This window comes from Lactuca serriola, chromosome 8 (assembly GCF_051521515.1).
Source record: "Lactuca serriola cultivar US96UC23 chromosome 8, Lser_US96UC23_V15, whole genome shotgun sequence".
Lineage (NCBI taxonomy): Eukaryota > Viridiplantae > Streptophyta > Magnoliopsida > Asterales > Asteraceae > Lactuca > Lactuca serriola.
This window is the reverse complement of record NC_136415.1, coordinates 2,662,216-2,680,261: the sequence shown is the minus strand read 5'-3', so window position 1 is coordinate 2,680,261 and position 18,046 is coordinate 2,662,216. Positions and strand designations below refer to the sequence as shown.

Below are 18,046 nucleotides of genomic sequence, written 5' to 3'. Positions count from 1 at the left end.
TCCATCGTTCACCAAAGTGCCAAGAGAAATCAAATTATATCGAAGTTCCAGGACGAACCATCAATCCAGTTTCTTGACAATGCCATTATGCATCTTAATCTGCACCATGCCACTGCCCTTGATATTGCTCACCCAATCATCACCCATATTGAATGTGTCATTCCACTATTTAAAGGAGTTGAACCAGTCGTGATTGCATGTCATATGATAGGATGCTCCAGATTCCAAGACCCAAGATTAGCATAACTAGATGTACAAATTGTCAAAACTTCACCATCATCCCCTTCATCAGAATTTCCTTGAACCACAACAACATTGTTGTTGCTTGATCCAACACCATTATTCCCTTTATTCAACAATGGACAATCCCATTTGAAGTGCCCATTTTTCCTTGAAGTTATAACATTTAATGTTGGCTTTAGATTCAGAACTTGATTTCCCTTTGTTACCTCCACCTCCATCCGACGTTCTTCCACTGCCTGCGAACAAACTGGAACTGGAAACTTCTTTTCCAACTGAAAATTTTCTTTTCGGTTCCTTGGACATCAAAGAATCCTTCACATCATTCACAGTGATCATTGTCATACCATGCAACATGGTATCAAATAAATTCTCATAAGAGTTCGGCAGTGAACATAAGAGGGTAATATTTGATCTTCATCTTCAATCTTTACATTCACACCTTGTAGGTCCAAGATGATCCTATTGAAGTTGTGCAGATGACCATTCACTTGGGTGCTTTCTAACATCCTAAGAGTATACAAACATTGCTTCTGGTATAGCATGTTCTGTTGGATTAGTGTCTAAGTCCATAACTATTTTGGTATGTACTTGACCCGATGGTGCATGGTCCTTTTGGGTTGCCTTCACCAAAGCAACTTGATAGGATGAATAATGGAGAGAAAGGATTAAATATGATTTATTAATATATTATGAGAATAATATATTAAAGGATAAATCATATTGTTTAATTAATATTAGTCAAGAATTAATAAGAATTAAGTTTGTGACTAAAAGACATTAATTAAACTAAAGGGACTAGAACTATCAATTGTATGATAGTTGAATATTGAGCTAATGGACTCCATATTAAAGGGGTGGACGAATTCTATGGGAAACCCATTAGAAATCGTTCCAAGGCCTTTAAGGAAGGAGCCCATGGGTTGCTTAGGGCTTAAGCATCCAAATTAGGGTTTCCTTGTTAGATAACCCTAATAGCCTCACTATTTAAGGAACCCTTATGCCCAAAAACGTGGACAAGCTTCCTTCTAGGGTTTCCACATGTTTTGGGCAGCCTCCTTCTCTTCTCCTCTTCATCCTCTTGCTCTTGGTGTTTGTGAACCATTAGAGGAGTGACATTTGTGACTCTAAGCTTTCTAAAGTCATTACAAGGAGAATTGTGATTGTTATTGCTACATAACAATCAAGGTAATATCTTAAACCCATTCTTATGTTAATATGATTACTTGTATGCTAGAATTAGGGTTTATAGTCTTGGATAACTTGCATGTACAATAGAGAAACCTAGATCCAAGCATTAGGGTTTGTATGAGCACATAGGATGTTCTTATAGCTAAAACCCATCATGTTCGTCAGAGAATTGTTCTGATACTTCTCACACAATTTCTCCCAAAGCCCATCAGTACTCATTTGATCCACGACCTCTCTCGGTACTTTATCTGTAAAACTCAAAAGAATAGTGTTATTCGCTCTTTCAAGAATATCCACCTTATTTTCAGCCGTCATGTCCTTTGGTAGTTTCACTTCTACTTCTAGTGTCGCTGCACATCCTTATTGAACCAAAAAAGCCTTCATCTTCACCTTTACATTAGGGGTGAGCAAAAACTGAACCGCAAACCCAAAAAAACGAAAAAAACGCATAAACCGAAACCGAATTGAAAACCGATGGTGCGGTTTTTAGTTTTGCAAAAACCGAAAATACTCGGTGCGGTGCGGTTTCTAGTCTCGCAAAAACCGCAAAAAACCGAACTGCACCGCATATATATATATATATATATATATATATATATATATATATATAAAGTGTTGATATTTGTAAGAACCAAAAACTCATGACAATTAAAATTTCTATAAATATAAATATCTATCTTATGTATCGGAGGATGATTGTATATTTTTAACATTTTAATATGAAGAGTACTAGTGATATAGTATCATTTTTATAAATACATTAATTGATATTATCGTATGTACTTGTAAAACAAATATTATATTAAATTCGTATTATATTGAAACATTAGAAACATGTTGGATGAGTGGTTATGTAATTTGATTTCAATCCAAGAGGTGGTGCTATCGGTTTATCTCCAATAAATGATTAGCACTCCTCATCTTAGTCAAAGTAACTCGCTGAGTTACTTGAGTTTTAGTAAAAAGGCAAAACGAAAAAAAAATAAAAAAAAAATAAACTAACAAAAAACCGCAAAAAAAAAAAAACGAACGGCAAAAACCGTAATAAAAACCGAACCGCATAAAAACCAAACGGTGCGGTTTCTAAATTTCAAAAAACCGAAGTTGCGGTTTTCGGTTCGGTTTTGGCCAAAAACCGCATCGAACCGCACCATGCTCACCCCTACTTTACATAGTGAAATCATTTGAACCATTAAACTTCTCCAAATCGAACTTGTGAGATGCCATCTTATATAAATAGAACACCGACCGCAACTCAAATACCACTTGTTAATGAAAACATGCGATACTTGTCAAGATTCAAAACAAATCTGATGCCACTTGTCCTTTCTGATGACCCTTGTTAGGAAGTAACACAAATAACAATCAAAACTAAAAGCACACAAAGACAAAATATTTACGTGGTTCAGTCAAGGTGACCTACGTTCATGGGCAGGAAGGGATTATTCTTTATTTAAGAGTTCTCAAACAGAGATTACAGGTACAATTCATCAGAAATTCATACTACTCATTAAGGATACAAGATACATGAAACAAGATCAATGACTCTGCATGCATCCCTATTTATACTTGATGGAATAGACCTAAAACCGTAATGGGCCAAGCCCATTGGGCCATAGGCCCATGAAAGGTGTCAACCAATCACAATCCGCAATGTAACATCTTCTAGATAGGGGTGAGCAAACCCAAACCAAGAAACCGAAGCAAAACCGACCGTTGGGGTTTTAATTTTTTAAAAACTGAAAAATCGGTTTCGGTTTAAGTTTTTACCTAGAAAACCAACCCATCCAACCCGAGAAATCAACTCATACTTGATTGTGTTTTGGTTGTAATAGACTATTTTGGGCTTTGGTTGCAACTTGTAATAAACTATTTGTTGTAAGACTCATGTTTTTTGAAGTATTTAACTTAACTTTGGTGTTTTTTGAAGTATTTAACTTGCTACTTCATTTATAGAAAATGGGTAAAAACCCAAAACCCATGGGTTTAAACCCATAACCCGTGGGTGTATGGGTTGAACCCAAGAAACGAAAAACTGCCCAAACCGACCTCAGAACCTGAGAAATCGAACCGACTAAAAACCGATCCTATTGGGTTATGAAAACCAGAAACCGACCATTTATGGGTTGGATTGTGTTTGAGTCCAAAACCGACCCAAACCGATCCATGCACAACCATACTTCTAGAACATTCTTCCATGTCATACAACCCATGAGCATCAACAACACACATGATGGAGCACCTTGTGCCGTAGTGGAGCATATGATGTACAAGTGGTGCATCATGAACACTAATGGACCAACATTCATCATAGTGGCACAACATGGTGTAATCCTTTAGCAACACCAACTTCTGAGCACAATTGAATGATCTTGAGCATCATAAAAGACTTAATAACATACTTGGATCATCAAGGATACCATGGCTCATCAAGGAACCAAAATGGCCCTTCTTGCACCATGATGACACAACATGTGCAAGGATGGCACAACATGCTTCAAGTGCGGTGCAAGAACTTATAGGTTGGACCAACATCACCATATTGGCACAACAACAACATACATGGCGTAACAACGTCATGCTTAGTGCAACAACATACTCCATGGCGCAACAAGAGTACCTTATGGCGCAAGAGAGGTACCTCATGGTGCAGGAGGGAGTAGTTTGGCGCAAGGAGTGCCCTTGGCGCAATAGAATCCTTCTTGGCCCAACCCATCAACAAATGGTGCAACAATGTCCCCTTGTTGCTCTATGTCACTCCCAGTGCTCCAAACCTCTTCCAGTTGCTCCAAACCCTCTTCTATATGATCCATTCCTTTAGAATTTGATCCGTTCCTTTGTCAGATGATCAATTTCATTCTCAGATGATCCGTTCCTTTGTCATATGCTCCATGAACCCCAAGTGCTCCATTGAGTTTTAAGTGCTCCAAATGCTCCATAGGCATGATCTAAATGCTCCAAATGCTCGATTCACATTTAACATGTCAGGAAAGGGTGAGGGGGCGGGTAGGTTTATTCATTATTATATTGACCCATTAGTCACATGAACTCTTAGTCACTAAATTGTGTTCTTGGTTTGTAATTGAACAATTAACAATATAACGAAATTAGTTTAAGGTTTTTTGGTTTTGGGATCTGAATTATGTTATTGGAGTGTGAGTTTGTTCTTGCTATTTTGACCTCAAAAGACCCCATACATGGAGGAAGCTTTATTTGTGTCAACTGACCTAAATGGTGAATATGTTGCTATGTTCACAAATGTTGGTGTTGATGAATGTGTGTTGCCTTGTTCTCAGATTAAGAGAGTAAGAGAGGAAGACAATGATGTTGAGGGGTGGTGAAGGGATGGTCTCATGTTGGAGTCGCTGCTAGTCTCGATGGCTACCCGTGAAGTGTGAGGGTGATGAAGTTGGCTTGAGATTTAAGGTGGTTGCATAAGATAAATAATAGAGGGGGGGGGGGAGTCGATCAGGTGAATAGGAAATGTGAAAATTGTGATCTTTATTGGGACGGGGAGGGATTAAGGGACGGATAAGTTTATTAATTATTATATTTTAAGAAAAATGAAACTAAATAAAAAATAAACTAAAAAGGAAAAATATGTCATTTCATGGGGCTCACGGACACCTATGTAAGTTTAGAAAAACAGTTTGTTTGAAGAAATTAAACCATTTATGTAATTTTGTATGATTGTTTATGGTTTTCTTTATTTAATTACATAACATTACCTATTATTCACTATGTGATGGTATTTCCACACGTACAATGTAAATTATCCCATATAAGGTAAAACTACAGTATTTCTTTAGCAACTTTCTTTTTGTTATACAAAAGTTATCAATGAAAAGAACCCAAACTTTGGAATAAGAAGTATAGACATCGTAAGTCTTTCGTCATATTATTATAGGATATGGATACAGTTATTGTCATTTTTTGTTTTTTTGTTATTATTGTTAAAATAAAGTTGTTATACAAATGAACAATCAACCCATATTTAAATGTAAATGTATATTGTACCATAACCCATATTTAAATGTAAATGTATATTGTACCATTGTATCCTATATTTTTACCGAGCCCAAAAATACGTCCTTTTGCCGTTCCGAAGTCCAAAACGACTTGTCATTTTCTTAGACCTGCCACTCCCATAAGTAGTAGGAGACGGGTATGTCGCTTGGTTTTCGCTGAAGAAAAGCAAAAGAAAACTGCTTCAAGAAACGGTTTCTTCTACAAATCGCAGTTCTATCGAGCTTTATTGTCCTAGTTGGAGCTTGAATCAATATTGCTTGCGCTCTGAGGGAACGAAAAACAGTATTCAGAAGATCATTTGAGGTACATAAATGTTGTACGGTGATCAACTTTAGGTTAATACCCTTCTACGTTGATCATTCTATTAGATCTGTACTATGTCGTGTTTGACGGTGTATGTTTACTCGGATTTGCATCGATCTCTACGTTTATGGGGTCATTTCACTTTTATCACTTTCCATTGTAGGATTTTTGGGGTTTTAGGGTTTTCGCTTTGGAAGTTAGGGTTTCTGACTGGAATTTGGCACTTTTGGTCGATCGTTCCTTTCATTTTAAGTTGCTATAGTCGTGATTTTCAGTTTCGAGAGTCATTTCCTTTTAGTATTATGTACTATACTCTCTCTCTCTCTCTTTTTTTTTTTTTTTTTTTGTACGTTTTGACTTGTCTGTGTGTTTTACTGAACTTTTTGGTACGGGATTCACTTAATCTTCTGCTTGACTGGGCGGGTTATCGAGTATAAAAGCGTTACGAAATGTTTTATCATCCTCTTTTGTTCTAGATTCTGTGAAAATCATACAACTGTTGGCGTGGATCACTGCTCATGTAATGCATATCTTTTTTTTTCAACTGGTTATGCGCATGCTTTTGATCTTGTGTGTTTTATTACTTCAGTAAGAGTTTTTTTCGTTGATTCTCTTTTGGGGTTTGTTTACCGTACTGACAGTGATGTTTGTTCTTTTAGTTGTCATCATGGTGAGGAAGAGGAGAACTGAACAACCCAGCGCAGGAGAGAGTTCTGAGCCTCAGGTAGCCAGTGCTGGACGAGGCACTGTTGCTCAACGTCCTCCACCACAGCAGCAGCAACCACAACAGCCACAACCACAACCACAAGGTGGCTATCAAGGAAGAGGGCGAGGTGGCCAAGGAGCACAGGGTGGACAACCACAAGGAGGAAGGGGGTGGGGTCCAAGGGGAGGAGGGTCCACTGTTGGTGGACCACAACGTGGTGGCATGACTCCCCAACAGTATCCTACCGGACCAGTTCAGCAGAGTCCAAGAGGAACTGCACCATTTCAAGGTGGTGGAGGCGATGTTCATGGTGGTTCTGGTTCTGGACCTTCTAAGGCACCAACTCCCGAGCTGCACCAAGCAACACAGGTCCCCCAGCAAGCAGAGTCTTCTGTGGGGTCATCTAGTAATCAGCCTGTGGATGAGGCAGCAGCTCAGCTTAAACAGCTGTCTGTGCAGCAGCAGCAGCAGCAAGAGGTGGCTGTTCAGGCTGCACCTGCTTCCAGCAAGTCAATGAGGTTTCCTTTACGTCCTGGAAAAGGTAGCTCTGGAACAAGGTGCATTGTTAAGGCCAACCACTTTTTTGCTGAACTGCCTGACAAGGATTTACACCAGTATGATGTTACTATCACACCTGAAGTGACATCCCGTGGTGTGAATCGGGCTGTGATGGCACAGTTGGTGAAACTGTACAAAGACTCTCATCTTGGGAAGCGCCTACCTGCTTATGATGGAAGAAAGAGTCTTTATACTGCAGGCCCTCTTCCTTTTATCTCTAAAGATTTCAAAATCACTCTGCTTGATGAAGATGATGGATCAGGCAGTGCCAGAAGAGAGAGGGACTTCAAGGTTGCAATCAAGTTGGCTTCACGTGCCGACTTGCATCACTTAGACATGTTTTTACAAGGAAGGCAGGCTGATGCTCCACAAGAAGCTCTTCAGGTGCTAGATATTGTTCTTCGTGAGCTGCCTACTAATCGGTAAGTATTCAAACCATCTTTTATGGTGGACTTACTACTTACTACATACTACATACTGATTGTTCATGTTGGATCTTATCCTTTTGTAGGTACACACCAGTGGGTCGATCATTCTATCACCCTGCTCTTGGTCGAAGGCAACCATTGGGTGAAGGGCTTGAAAGTTGGCGTGGTTTCTACCAGAGTATACGCCCTACTCAGATGGGGCTGTCCCTCAATATCGGTAGGTTTGTTTTTTTGCCATTATCTCATTAATTTTTTTCCGCTCAAGTCAACTTTTCATTTGACATTTTTTGTTAATGTTGCCCTGCAGACATGTCCTCGACTGCCTTCATTGAGCCACTTCCTGTGATTGACTTTGTCACTCAGCTCCTGAACAGGGATGTTTCAGCAAGACCATTATCTGACTCTGACCGGGTGAAGGTTAGATTCTTCACCCAGATGACATCAATGCACTTCCAAGTTCTAACAAATGGGTGTATGCTAAACGATATTTCTCGTTTGTTATTCCTAAATAAATAGATAAAAAAAGCACTAAGAGGAGTCAAGGTGGAAGTAACGCACCGAGGAAATATGCGCAGGAAGTATCGTATATCTGGATTAACATCTCAAGCAACACGGGAGCTTAAGTAAGAACTGATATCTGGTCTGGAATGTTTTTTTTTTATTTTTTTTTGTTAATTGATTATATTCTATGCTGTGGCTGAATTCAGTTTTCTTTTTAAAACATCAGTTTTCCAGTGGATGAGAGAGGTACAATGAAATCTGTGGTGGAATACTTCCGTGAGACATATGGATTTGTGATCCAACACATTCAGTGGCCATGCCTGCAAGTTGGAAACACTCAGAGACCCAACTATTTGCCTATGGAGGTTGGTTAGACTATTAGTTTTTATGTTTTTTTTTGTTCTTGTTTATGAGATGCAGACTAATGTTTTGAATGAATGGATTTATCATCAGGTGTGCAAGATTGTAGAGGGTCAGAGGTATTCAAAGAGGCTAAATGAGAGACAAATTACTGCCTTACTTAAAGTGACATGTCAGCGCCCTCATGAGAGAGAGGAGGATATCCTAAAGGTTCTGCTGTAAACATTTACTTTGCATGCATAAGCATATTTATCCCTTTTACATGTCTCATGCTGCTAATGCAGACGGTCGCTCACAATGCTTATGACAAGGATCCATACGCCCAGGAATTTGGGATAAAAATTAGTCGGAATCTTGCCTCTGTTGAAGCTAGGATTTTGCCACCTCCTTGGGTACCTAAATCATCTATTATTAGATACACATATACCTTCCCTTGTGTAACTAACTGCTCTTTTTTTGCTTTTGTAGCTCAAGTACCATGACACAGGCCGTGAAAAGGACTGTCTGCCTCAAGTAGGTCAATGGAATATGATGAACAAGGTAACTCACCCTGATTTATGTCATTACATGTATACTTTTCGTATCTCACATAAACATGCGCTTCAAAATATTTTGCAGAAAATGGTTAATGGAGGAAGAGTCGCAAGCTGGATCTGCATAAATTTTGCCCGCAATGTGCAAGATAATACTGCCCGTGGTTTCTGTCATGAGCTTGCCCAAATGTGTAATATTTCTGGCATGGTATGCTATGCGAAGTGAAGAAAACACCCACTCATCCATAAATTGATCGTCAATTGTCTTTTTTTTTTTTTAATAAAAAAAAATGAACTTATTAATTTTATAAAATGCAGGCATTCAATCCTGAACCTGTGCTTCCGGCATTTAGTGGGCGTCCTGATCAGGTGGAGAGAGTGCTGAAGGCTCGTTTCCATGATGCCATGACTAAGCTTCAACCTCAGAAAAGAGAGCTTGATCTGCTCATTGTCATTCTGCCAGACAACAATGGATCCCTCTATGGTATCAAGTTTTCACTTCCATTGTATCATATCATAAATTTTGATTTTGGTTGTTGTTGATAAAAGATTATGTTTATTGTTTAAACTTTAATGTAGGTGACCTGAAACGAATCTGTGAGACTGATCTTGGCGTTGTTTCTCAGTGCTGTCTGACTAAACATGTTTTTAAGATGAGCAAACAGTACCTTGCAAACGTGGCTTTGAAGATTAACGTGAAGGTTGGAGGAAGGAACACGGTCCTTCTGGATGCAATTTCAAGGCGTATACCTAATGTCAGCGATGTTCCAACTATCATCTTTGGTGCTGATGTCACCCATCCACACCCTGGGGAAGATTCAAGCCCCTCTATTGCAGCTGTATGCTAAAAATATATATATTTTTAATGTGTTTGTTTGTAAGAAAGTAAAAGTGAAAGAGTTGTTGATAATGAATAATGATGTTATAGGTTGTTGCCTCTCAAGACTGGCCTGAGATAACAAAGTATGCTGGGTTGGTTTGTGCACAAGCCCACCGTCAAGAACTGATCCAGGATCTGTACAAGGAGTGGCATGACCCACAAAGAGGCAAAATGTCTGGTGGCATGGTCAAGTATGAATGATTCTGGTGATTTGATAAAGGATTAGTTTTACTTGCAGACAGTTTATTGATTGATGTTTGTTATGCAATGCAATGAAAAAACAGGGAACTGCTGATATCTTTCCGCAGAGCAACTGGGCAGAAGCCAAAGCGGATTATTTTTTACAGGTATTTATCTGATCCTGTATGTATGTTTTCGATTGAGTGTTGATGTTTATGATTTGGATATAGGGATGGAGTGAGCGAGGGGCAGTTCTATCAAGTTTTACTTTATGAGCTTGATGCGATTCGAAAGGTGAGGTGATGGAATATAACGGTTTAACTTTTAGAAAAATGGAAATAAAATAAACAAGGTTGGGTCGACAGGCATGTGCATCGTTGGAGCCAGATTATCAGCCTCCAGTGACATTTGTGGTGGTTCAAAAACGTCATCACACGCGATTGTTTGCTAACAACCATCGTGACCGCAATGCTACCGACAGGAGTGGGAATATACTGCCAGGTTTATTTTGGATTTGGATTTGGATTAGGTAATTAATTTATATTTACTGATGTAAGTGAAAATGTATGTATGTATGTGCTCTGCAGGCACCGTTGTCGACTCCAAGATATGTCATCCAACCGAGTTTGATTTCTATCTATGCAGCCATGCTGGGATTCAAGTATGTGTTTGTTTAAATTGAGATCTGAGTTCCATAAATAACATATCATTTGGGTGGTGTTACTAAAACAGGGGACAAGCCGTCCGGCCCATTACCATGTGCTGTGGGATGAGAACAAGTTCGCAGCTGATGCTTTGCAATCACTCACAAACAATCTCTGTTACACGTATGTGTCATTTATGTTCTCTTGTTGAATTAAGTAAAGATTGGTTTTGAATTATGTTTTGTTTGGACAGGTATGCAAGGTGCACTCGTTCTGTGTCCATTGGTAAGTTAAGTTCTCTAATCTATAAAATGCAATAATGTTTGACTGATTTTTTGATGCAACAAAACAAAACAAAACACAGTGCCACCCGCATACTATGCTCATCTGGCTGCCTTCCGTGCACGGTTCTATATGGAGCCAGACACATCTGACAGTGGCTCCATGACAAGCGGCCGTGGTGCAGGGACAAGGAACACCCGTGTGCCAGGGGCAAATGTTGCTGCGGTCAGACCCCTACCTGCTCTCAAGGAGAATGTCAAGCGGGTTATGTTCTACTGCTAGAATACCCTACCCTACCCTTCCATTTCATGTATGTTTTTGTGTCTACTACTACTACTACTACCTTTGTGCTGGATAAATTACAACACACTATGTGTGTAGGTGTTTGTGTTTCTTCCCAACCTTTCAATTAAAATACTTTGGTTTGCTATATTATATTTATGGTGCCGTCTTTGTTGATATTTATTTTTGGCTATTACCTTTCTGTTTTGATTTTCAAATGGATAGCATCATCATATACTTACTACTACTTCTGTTATAGCATGATGCCCTTTTGTTCCTGTTATGTTATTCGATTTTACTTGTTAAATATCAAGTTTGGCTAAATCATATACATTGTGCTTTGGTTTGATTGTAGCGGAGAAAATATTGTCTTATTTGTTGCTCGATTCTCGCGACTAAATCAATATGTTGCTTTGTGGCCAAATTACCTGTGAAAATATATTGGCAAAAGTAATAGACGAGTATTGTTTAAATGTTTTGAACAAAGTATTTAGGGATATTAATTGATGATCAATAGTCGGTTGAGCAATTAACCCACAAAATAATGTTATATAATGACTTTGCGGGAAGGCATGCCTAACTCTCGTCAAAAGGTGTCCATGCTGTGCTGTAATATATGCCCAACTCATAATAATACTATTAACATATAAATATTGCAAGTAGAAAATGAGAAGTTGAGAAATGTAATCAATATAAATATCTGGTTTGGTTAAAACAGCATTTTATTTATTTATTTTTTTGTCAAATGAGTGAATGACCATGTCGTCCAAAACAAAACATTTCGGACTAAATTATGGAATACGTGACCTATGTCATTTTGAAGTTATGTTTTTGTTTTATATTAATTTTAGTTGATAGTTGGTCATTTGTAGTATGATTATTTATGTGCATTTTATGTGTTTATATGTTTAATTATAGTTTAGTGGCATTTTCTAACTTCATGTAATTATTAATGAAAAGAATTCATATTTTTCAAATGAAACAAAAAATGTATTGCAAAATCAAATAACTTTGTAATTCTATGAAACAACAAATCTAGTACAAAAACTAATATTAAAAAAAACCCAAATGTGTTCAATGATAATATAACGTGTGTAAACGGACCCTTATTTTTATCATGTATCCATGCAATGTGTGCAAATCTCCTTCGATATGACTTGGCTTAAGTCTTGGTGCAACCTTCTGTACTTACTAAATGACTATCGGTCAATCTCTTTAGGAACCAACATGAAAAAACTTCACAATCTCTTTTAGCGTTAGACTGTTATCGTATGTATATGTCCTTTATAAGGGTGAGTGTGAAACTCTAAAAAGAGGATTACATCAATAGGTTTGGTACCCTAATTATTGATAATCATTAGGAGTTTGTGGATACATGCTTACTTATCGATAAACCAAGAGAATAACCAAAGTAACCACCGTATATATTGAGAGTGAACGTCAGTATATTAATGTGGATGTGTAACTACACAAAAGGTTGAAAATAACCAAGGTTGTAAAAAAACGTTTGGCTATAGCCCAACGGTCGACTGAGTTAAATGATTAATTGGTTCAGATAGGGAGATAGGGATTAACTGGGACCATAAATTATTAATAAAATTATTTAAGAATTTAATATATCTTAAGAAAATAAGTATTTGAAAATTTAAAATTTTGAAATTGTTGGTATAATATTTGAATATTTGAAAATTTAGAATTTTGATGTAGAATTTGACAATTTGAAAATTTGAAAATTTTTAATTTTTTCCGCCGACTCTAAGTTTGACTGATATTGACCAATTTCCACGAAACATTTTTATTCACAATCGGTTGAATGATGTCAAACGATTAACCAATCATCATGTCATAACAGTAGAAATAACTAATCATCAAATAACAATTTTTATAGGCGACTATTACTCCGATAATGTAATTGAATCACATGTATATCGTACCACACTCAGACCAAGCTAGGTATTGAGATCCATCAGTCATGTCACACAAATCATGTAAAACGGTATTGAAAGTTGTCGATATAAATGTCCAACAAACATGATCCAACCTTCACTTTAGAAGCAAGGAAATTCCGAACATGATGTTTTGCTTGACAACTACTTTGCAGAATATACAAAAACAATTGATCCCCTTTACATCAACAAGTATATCTAACCACTTACATGCAAGGGAGATAGTCTTGCATGGTGGTTGTTTCTTGATTTTAGCAAGAATATACGCCAACAATGACATGTGTGCAAGACATTGTAAGAGAAGTATAAAAAATGAGGCCATGTTGGAAAAAAAGAATTTAGTTATAATTCCAGGTTGGTTTTGACATTTCAAAGCAAATAATTCTATACATTTTGGATTTGTTCTTCATATTCTGGACATGCTCTTTGTGTTTCGGAATTATCTAAGGCATATGTTAGTGTTAATGTAACTAGTTTTCTAATATTTTAGGTATATACTAATATCAAATAACTGACTAACTAAGGCACCTCTTGTTAATTAATACAACATTTTGGAACTGTTTTTTGGGTTTCCGGACAATATCTATGCATTTCGGACTAACGCTTTTGCAGTTATAATTAAAAATTTAAAAAGTACATGTAAAAGTGTGAAGAACTTACGCTTACCTGCAAAACCTCAAACTCACCAGAATCAGATGTAATTTCTTTTTTGTCTACTAAGTCCAAAATATAAAGATATTCTGGCATGCATTCCAGGATGTCTTATGTACTGCCCATTAAGTTCGGAACCCGATACAGAATAAGCTAGGCTGGATAACTCCACTCTGGAATGGTCCACTAACATCAACAAGTATATCTAACCACTTACATGGTGGTAATTTTATTCAAAATTCCTTAAACATTTGGTTAGATTACTCAATTTCTCAAAAGATATTATATTTATAATATAAACCTTCAACTAAATTAACTACATATATATCTGTAAACTTAAACTTTAAGGACTGAGTGAAAGTTCTGATGACCATTTCCAAAATTGGTGTTATATGGTTCATTTACACCAAAATGGTATGGTATAACAAGTGATGTTGGATTTGAGCAATTTATTTGTGTAAAAATGAGATTTGGTGTTGTGTTGTTAATAAATTGGTTGTGAATGGATGGGTTTGTATGGGGATACCAGAATAATGAGCGGAGTCATGGCTGTGAGTTTCCTTGGTAAGCATAGAGCCATTAACCGGCGGTGGCTAGGCAAGGCAAGGAGTATTTATGAAATGTAATAAGTTGTTTGATATCTTTCTTTGTATATAAACTGATTCGTTGAATGACTGTGGACATGCGTTGTGATCTTATTACGAGGATTGATATATGAAGTTGAGTTATTGATGATAAAAATAAAATAAAAGTAGCCTAACAATATTCTACAAGAACAAAAGGCCAAGAAGACGGAAGGAGTTATATCAAGTAAACAGCAGGTAGGATGATATACACACAACACATGTTGAAAAACTCGAGTACAAGACATGATATTTACGGATGAAAGAAAAACTATTTATTTACAATCAAGTTTGAGTGGGTACAGAATGACGTATTATCATCGTCATCATCATCATCATGATCATGAGCATAAAGATGTTGATGATGCCTTTGTTGATCCCATCTAATGACTTCAGTAATATATGAGATTCCTCCTTGAACAGATCCACGCTCCCTACCAACACTCTGCCATACAAAAAGCTTCCTGCCAGTTATACCCGCATACACCTCCTTAAACTTCATACCCACATAATAATAAGCCTGGTTTGCCAATGACACGGTTGAAGTTTTCACCACCCCCGCCCCAAAATCACTAAACCACTCGCAAACACTCAACGGGGTCCGCCCGATTTTCTCCTCGAAGATGTCGTATTTGTTCAAAATAAGCACAAACGGAATGTCTGCAAAACAAGCTTGTTTTGCGAGCCTCTCAAACAAGTCTCGGTTTGCTAGCATCTTGTTTTCCGTGATGATGACATCATCATTGTCTTTGTGGGCCCACACCTGGTCGTAGTCGCTTAACGCCACACAAAATATAACCAACCGTGCGTCTTCAAACATGTCTAGCCATTTGCAACCATCATGCAGTTTCATGCCAAGTAGCTGAAACCTATCACCAAACACAGATCAAAACAAACTTTATATATTTTATCTAATAATAATAATAATTCCAGAAAAGAAACTTAGCTTACCTGATTAAAGGAGATTGACCATTTTCATCATCAGATGTAGACATGGGGCTGTGATCACGAAACGAGAAGTCCAGACACGAAAGGCCATTGGTTGGGGTTACTCCTTGAGCATATAAAATGTCCTTCTCTGATGGTTCATAATCGTTGCTTGATAATTCAATTGTCTGCATATTATTTTTATTAACTAACTGACTAATAAATAGATATAGATAAGAAACAACACCGACCTGATCAAGAAAATATTTGGCGACATCTGGAAGAAAATTCAGCTCATCTCTTCGCTTGTAAGTTTCCTGAATAGCAGGATCCTTCCATATCTCATCAACCAATGGAGCATACTCCCGTGTTGCAGCCGGAAAGTAATTCTCAAAATCACCCATTGCCATTATATCCAGTAGCCAATCAGAGAAATGTTTGAATTTTGGTTTAAACGAATAAACACTTGTCCCGCTTTTCGGATCATCTTCCTCTTCAAAACGCTCTCGCCCTTCAAGCAACACACTAAGGTATCTATATGTGTTGCTTTGTATCATAAGCTTAACATGCTGCAACTCCTCAACACTCAACTTGTCTCCATATAAAAACCTCACCTGCAAGTCACCAACATCAATACAAATATCACATATGGATTATTATTATTAGTTGTTATTTGCTCGATTGATAATGATACCTGCTTGAAGATGGTACTTGTCCCTGATCCTTCCAACCCAAAGAGCATAAGCTTGTCAACTCTTGTTGAATGCTCCAAATTCTGAGCAACAGACCGTCTTAACTTCAAACCATGACAAGCTTCATGGGGCACAGGCAAACAGAACAATGAAGAAATGAACCGAGTAGACGCCTACCTACCAATAAAACATCCCTCAGATAATTATCATTATCATTTATCATATATTATTTATTGATTCAAACCTTTCCCCATATGTTTCCTTTGATATTGTTTTGACCCTCTTCCTCATACGACCCATCATCATAAAGCCAGAAATGTGTTCCCTGTGGGCATTGTACCTTGGCTAGCTGAAACGCATATCAAAATTTCAGTTCATAAAACTGACTGCATGTAATGTATACACTATACACCTACAGACTACAAAGTGTATTTACCTTTAGTACCCTGAGTTCAACTTTTGTGATTTCACGGCCATTCATATAAACCTGTGTGTTTCCATTGCTTGCATCCATCTGAAGCTTACCACCCACATTCAATTTTGAACTTACAATCCTATCAGGCTTTTCCCCCTCCTAAAAAAATTCGTTACAAAATTTCAATCACAAAACAAACAAACAAGAAACTTTAAGCAATTTGCTTACCTGCCCCCAAAGTCCAGAATCCTTATCATACCAATACTTGCCTGGTTTTAACTTCAGTGGAGGAACAGGGCAACCCAAAAGCTCACACAAATCCTCCTGCCGTAACTGTCTTCCATTCACAACAAGTTGCTCCGGACGAAGCTGATTAGCAAAGCACTCTTTTTCAGCCAACATTATCTGTCTCACCTCCAGAGGACTACAAATTTTAGACAACATTCTTGAGCACTTCCCTAGCCTCTGTCTTCTTGATTCATCGATAGGTTGCCCGATACAACCTACACATTTTCGTCCTTCAGGCATTGATCCCATTGCCTTGAGCAAACAGTTACTACAATACCTCGCATCGCAAACAATGCATCCTTCTTTTTCTTTCAATCTATTCCCGTTTCCACACCTGCTACATATATTCTTCTTTTGATTCTTCTTTCCACCAGTTTCCACGACAGGAGAAGCCGTAACACTTGTAGATGAATCATTATTATTATCTTCTTCTTCTTCTTCTTGGGTGGTATCGAAACTCACTACATTAGAAATTTCATCTTCTCCGGTTTCGGAAGCCGGTGTAACGAGAGACACAGCCAAATTAGTAGCAGCACTAGTGTATTTGTGGTGAATTTTTGGGGGTTTAGTAAAATTTGAATTTTTAATGATGGGTATAGGGCTGGTGGTGGTGGCGGTTCTGGAAAGGGAGTGGTGGTTAATGTTATTGTTGTGTGGGTGGGTGGGGGGTTGGTATTCGACGGAAATTGAATAATCGAGTTGATCTTCGTCGGGTAAGGGGGCTCCGGCCGGCAACATCTTACGAAGGAGATCTTCCCAATGTTGCTTAGAAGTTTGTTCATTGATGGCGTAATCATCATCCGTCATTGTTGGCAAGAGATTAGTGAGTGGTGAGGTTGATTGATGAAAAGAAATCCAGTCGACAGACACAGCGAGATGGTGGGGGCGGATTTGGAGAGGTGGTCGGCACTCGGCAGCCAAGAATACAAGTTCAAGAATGGATGTGTTGTTACGCATCCAAACAAACGTCAGATTCACATCTGTTACCGTTTTTCCTTCACATTTTGTTTATTTACTAGAATAAATTACATAAATGGTACTTCTGGTTCTCAAAAAATCACATTCCAATCTTTTTAAGGAATTTTTTTTTTTAATACGGATGGTCCTTTAGGCTATTGGGTGTGGACAACGGTGTTCCATATTATTACATGAAGTGAGTGTGGTGTTCCTCATGTTATAACATGGTGTTAAAATGAGAAATATACAAATACAAAGAGGAAAAATGATTTGATTGGGTGTTATCTCTTGTTTCCGTTACCACATCCTAATAACACAACATTTAATAACACCAAGTTGGGGTGGTGTTTCACTGTGTTTTAGATAATAACATGAGTAGGCGTTGCCGCCGTTGCCTACTCCTAGTAGTCTTATAATTCAAAATAAATAT

At 37.8% G+C, this 18,046-nt stretch overlaps 2 protein-coding genes across 2 annotated transcripts; one reads left to right on the top strand and one right to left on the bottom strand.

Moving 5' to 3' along the window:
• The first annotated feature begins 5,571 nt into the window (after nt 1-5,571).
• LOC145068435 (protein argonaute 1B-like) lies at nt 5,572-11,296 on the top strand. Its single transcript, XM_079015397.1, has 20 exons — nt 5,572-5,763; nt 6,423-7,449; nt 7,539-7,672; nt 7,763-7,872; nt 7,972-8,078; nt 8,183-8,321; nt 8,410-8,526; nt 8,601-8,708; nt 8,785-8,856; nt 8,935-9,057; nt 9,168-9,333; nt 9,429-9,688; nt 9,778-9,920; nt 10,014-10,076; nt 10,140-10,203; nt 10,275-10,410; nt 10,497-10,570; nt 10,642-10,736; nt 10,807-10,838; nt 10,918-11,296. The coding sequence occupies exons 2-20, from the start codon at nt 6,431-6,433 to the stop codon at nt 11,115-11,117; spliced, it is 3,162 nt and encodes a 1,053-aa protein (XP_078871523.1). The 5' UTR covers nt 5,572-5,763; nt 6,423-6,430; the 3' UTR covers nt 11,118-11,296.
• Nucleotides 11,297-14,559: 3,263 nt separating this feature from the next.
• Nucleotides 14,560-17,627, bottom strand: LOC145069779 (extra-large guanine nucleotide-binding protein 3-like). Its single transcript, XM_079016722.1, has 7 exons — nt 16,600-17,627; nt 16,393-16,530; nt 16,201-16,305; nt 15,959-16,129; nt 15,516-15,878; nt 15,289-15,452; nt 14,560-15,206 (listed from the first exon to the last, which is right to left on the bottom strand). Exons 1-7 carry the CDS (start codon nt 17,614-17,616, stop codon nt 14,609-14,611), a joined length of 2,556 nt encoding a protein of 851 aa, XP_078872848.1. The 5' UTR covers nt 17,617-17,627; the 3' UTR covers nt 14,560-14,608.
• Between the last annotated feature and the right edge of the window lie 419 nt (nt 17,628-18,046).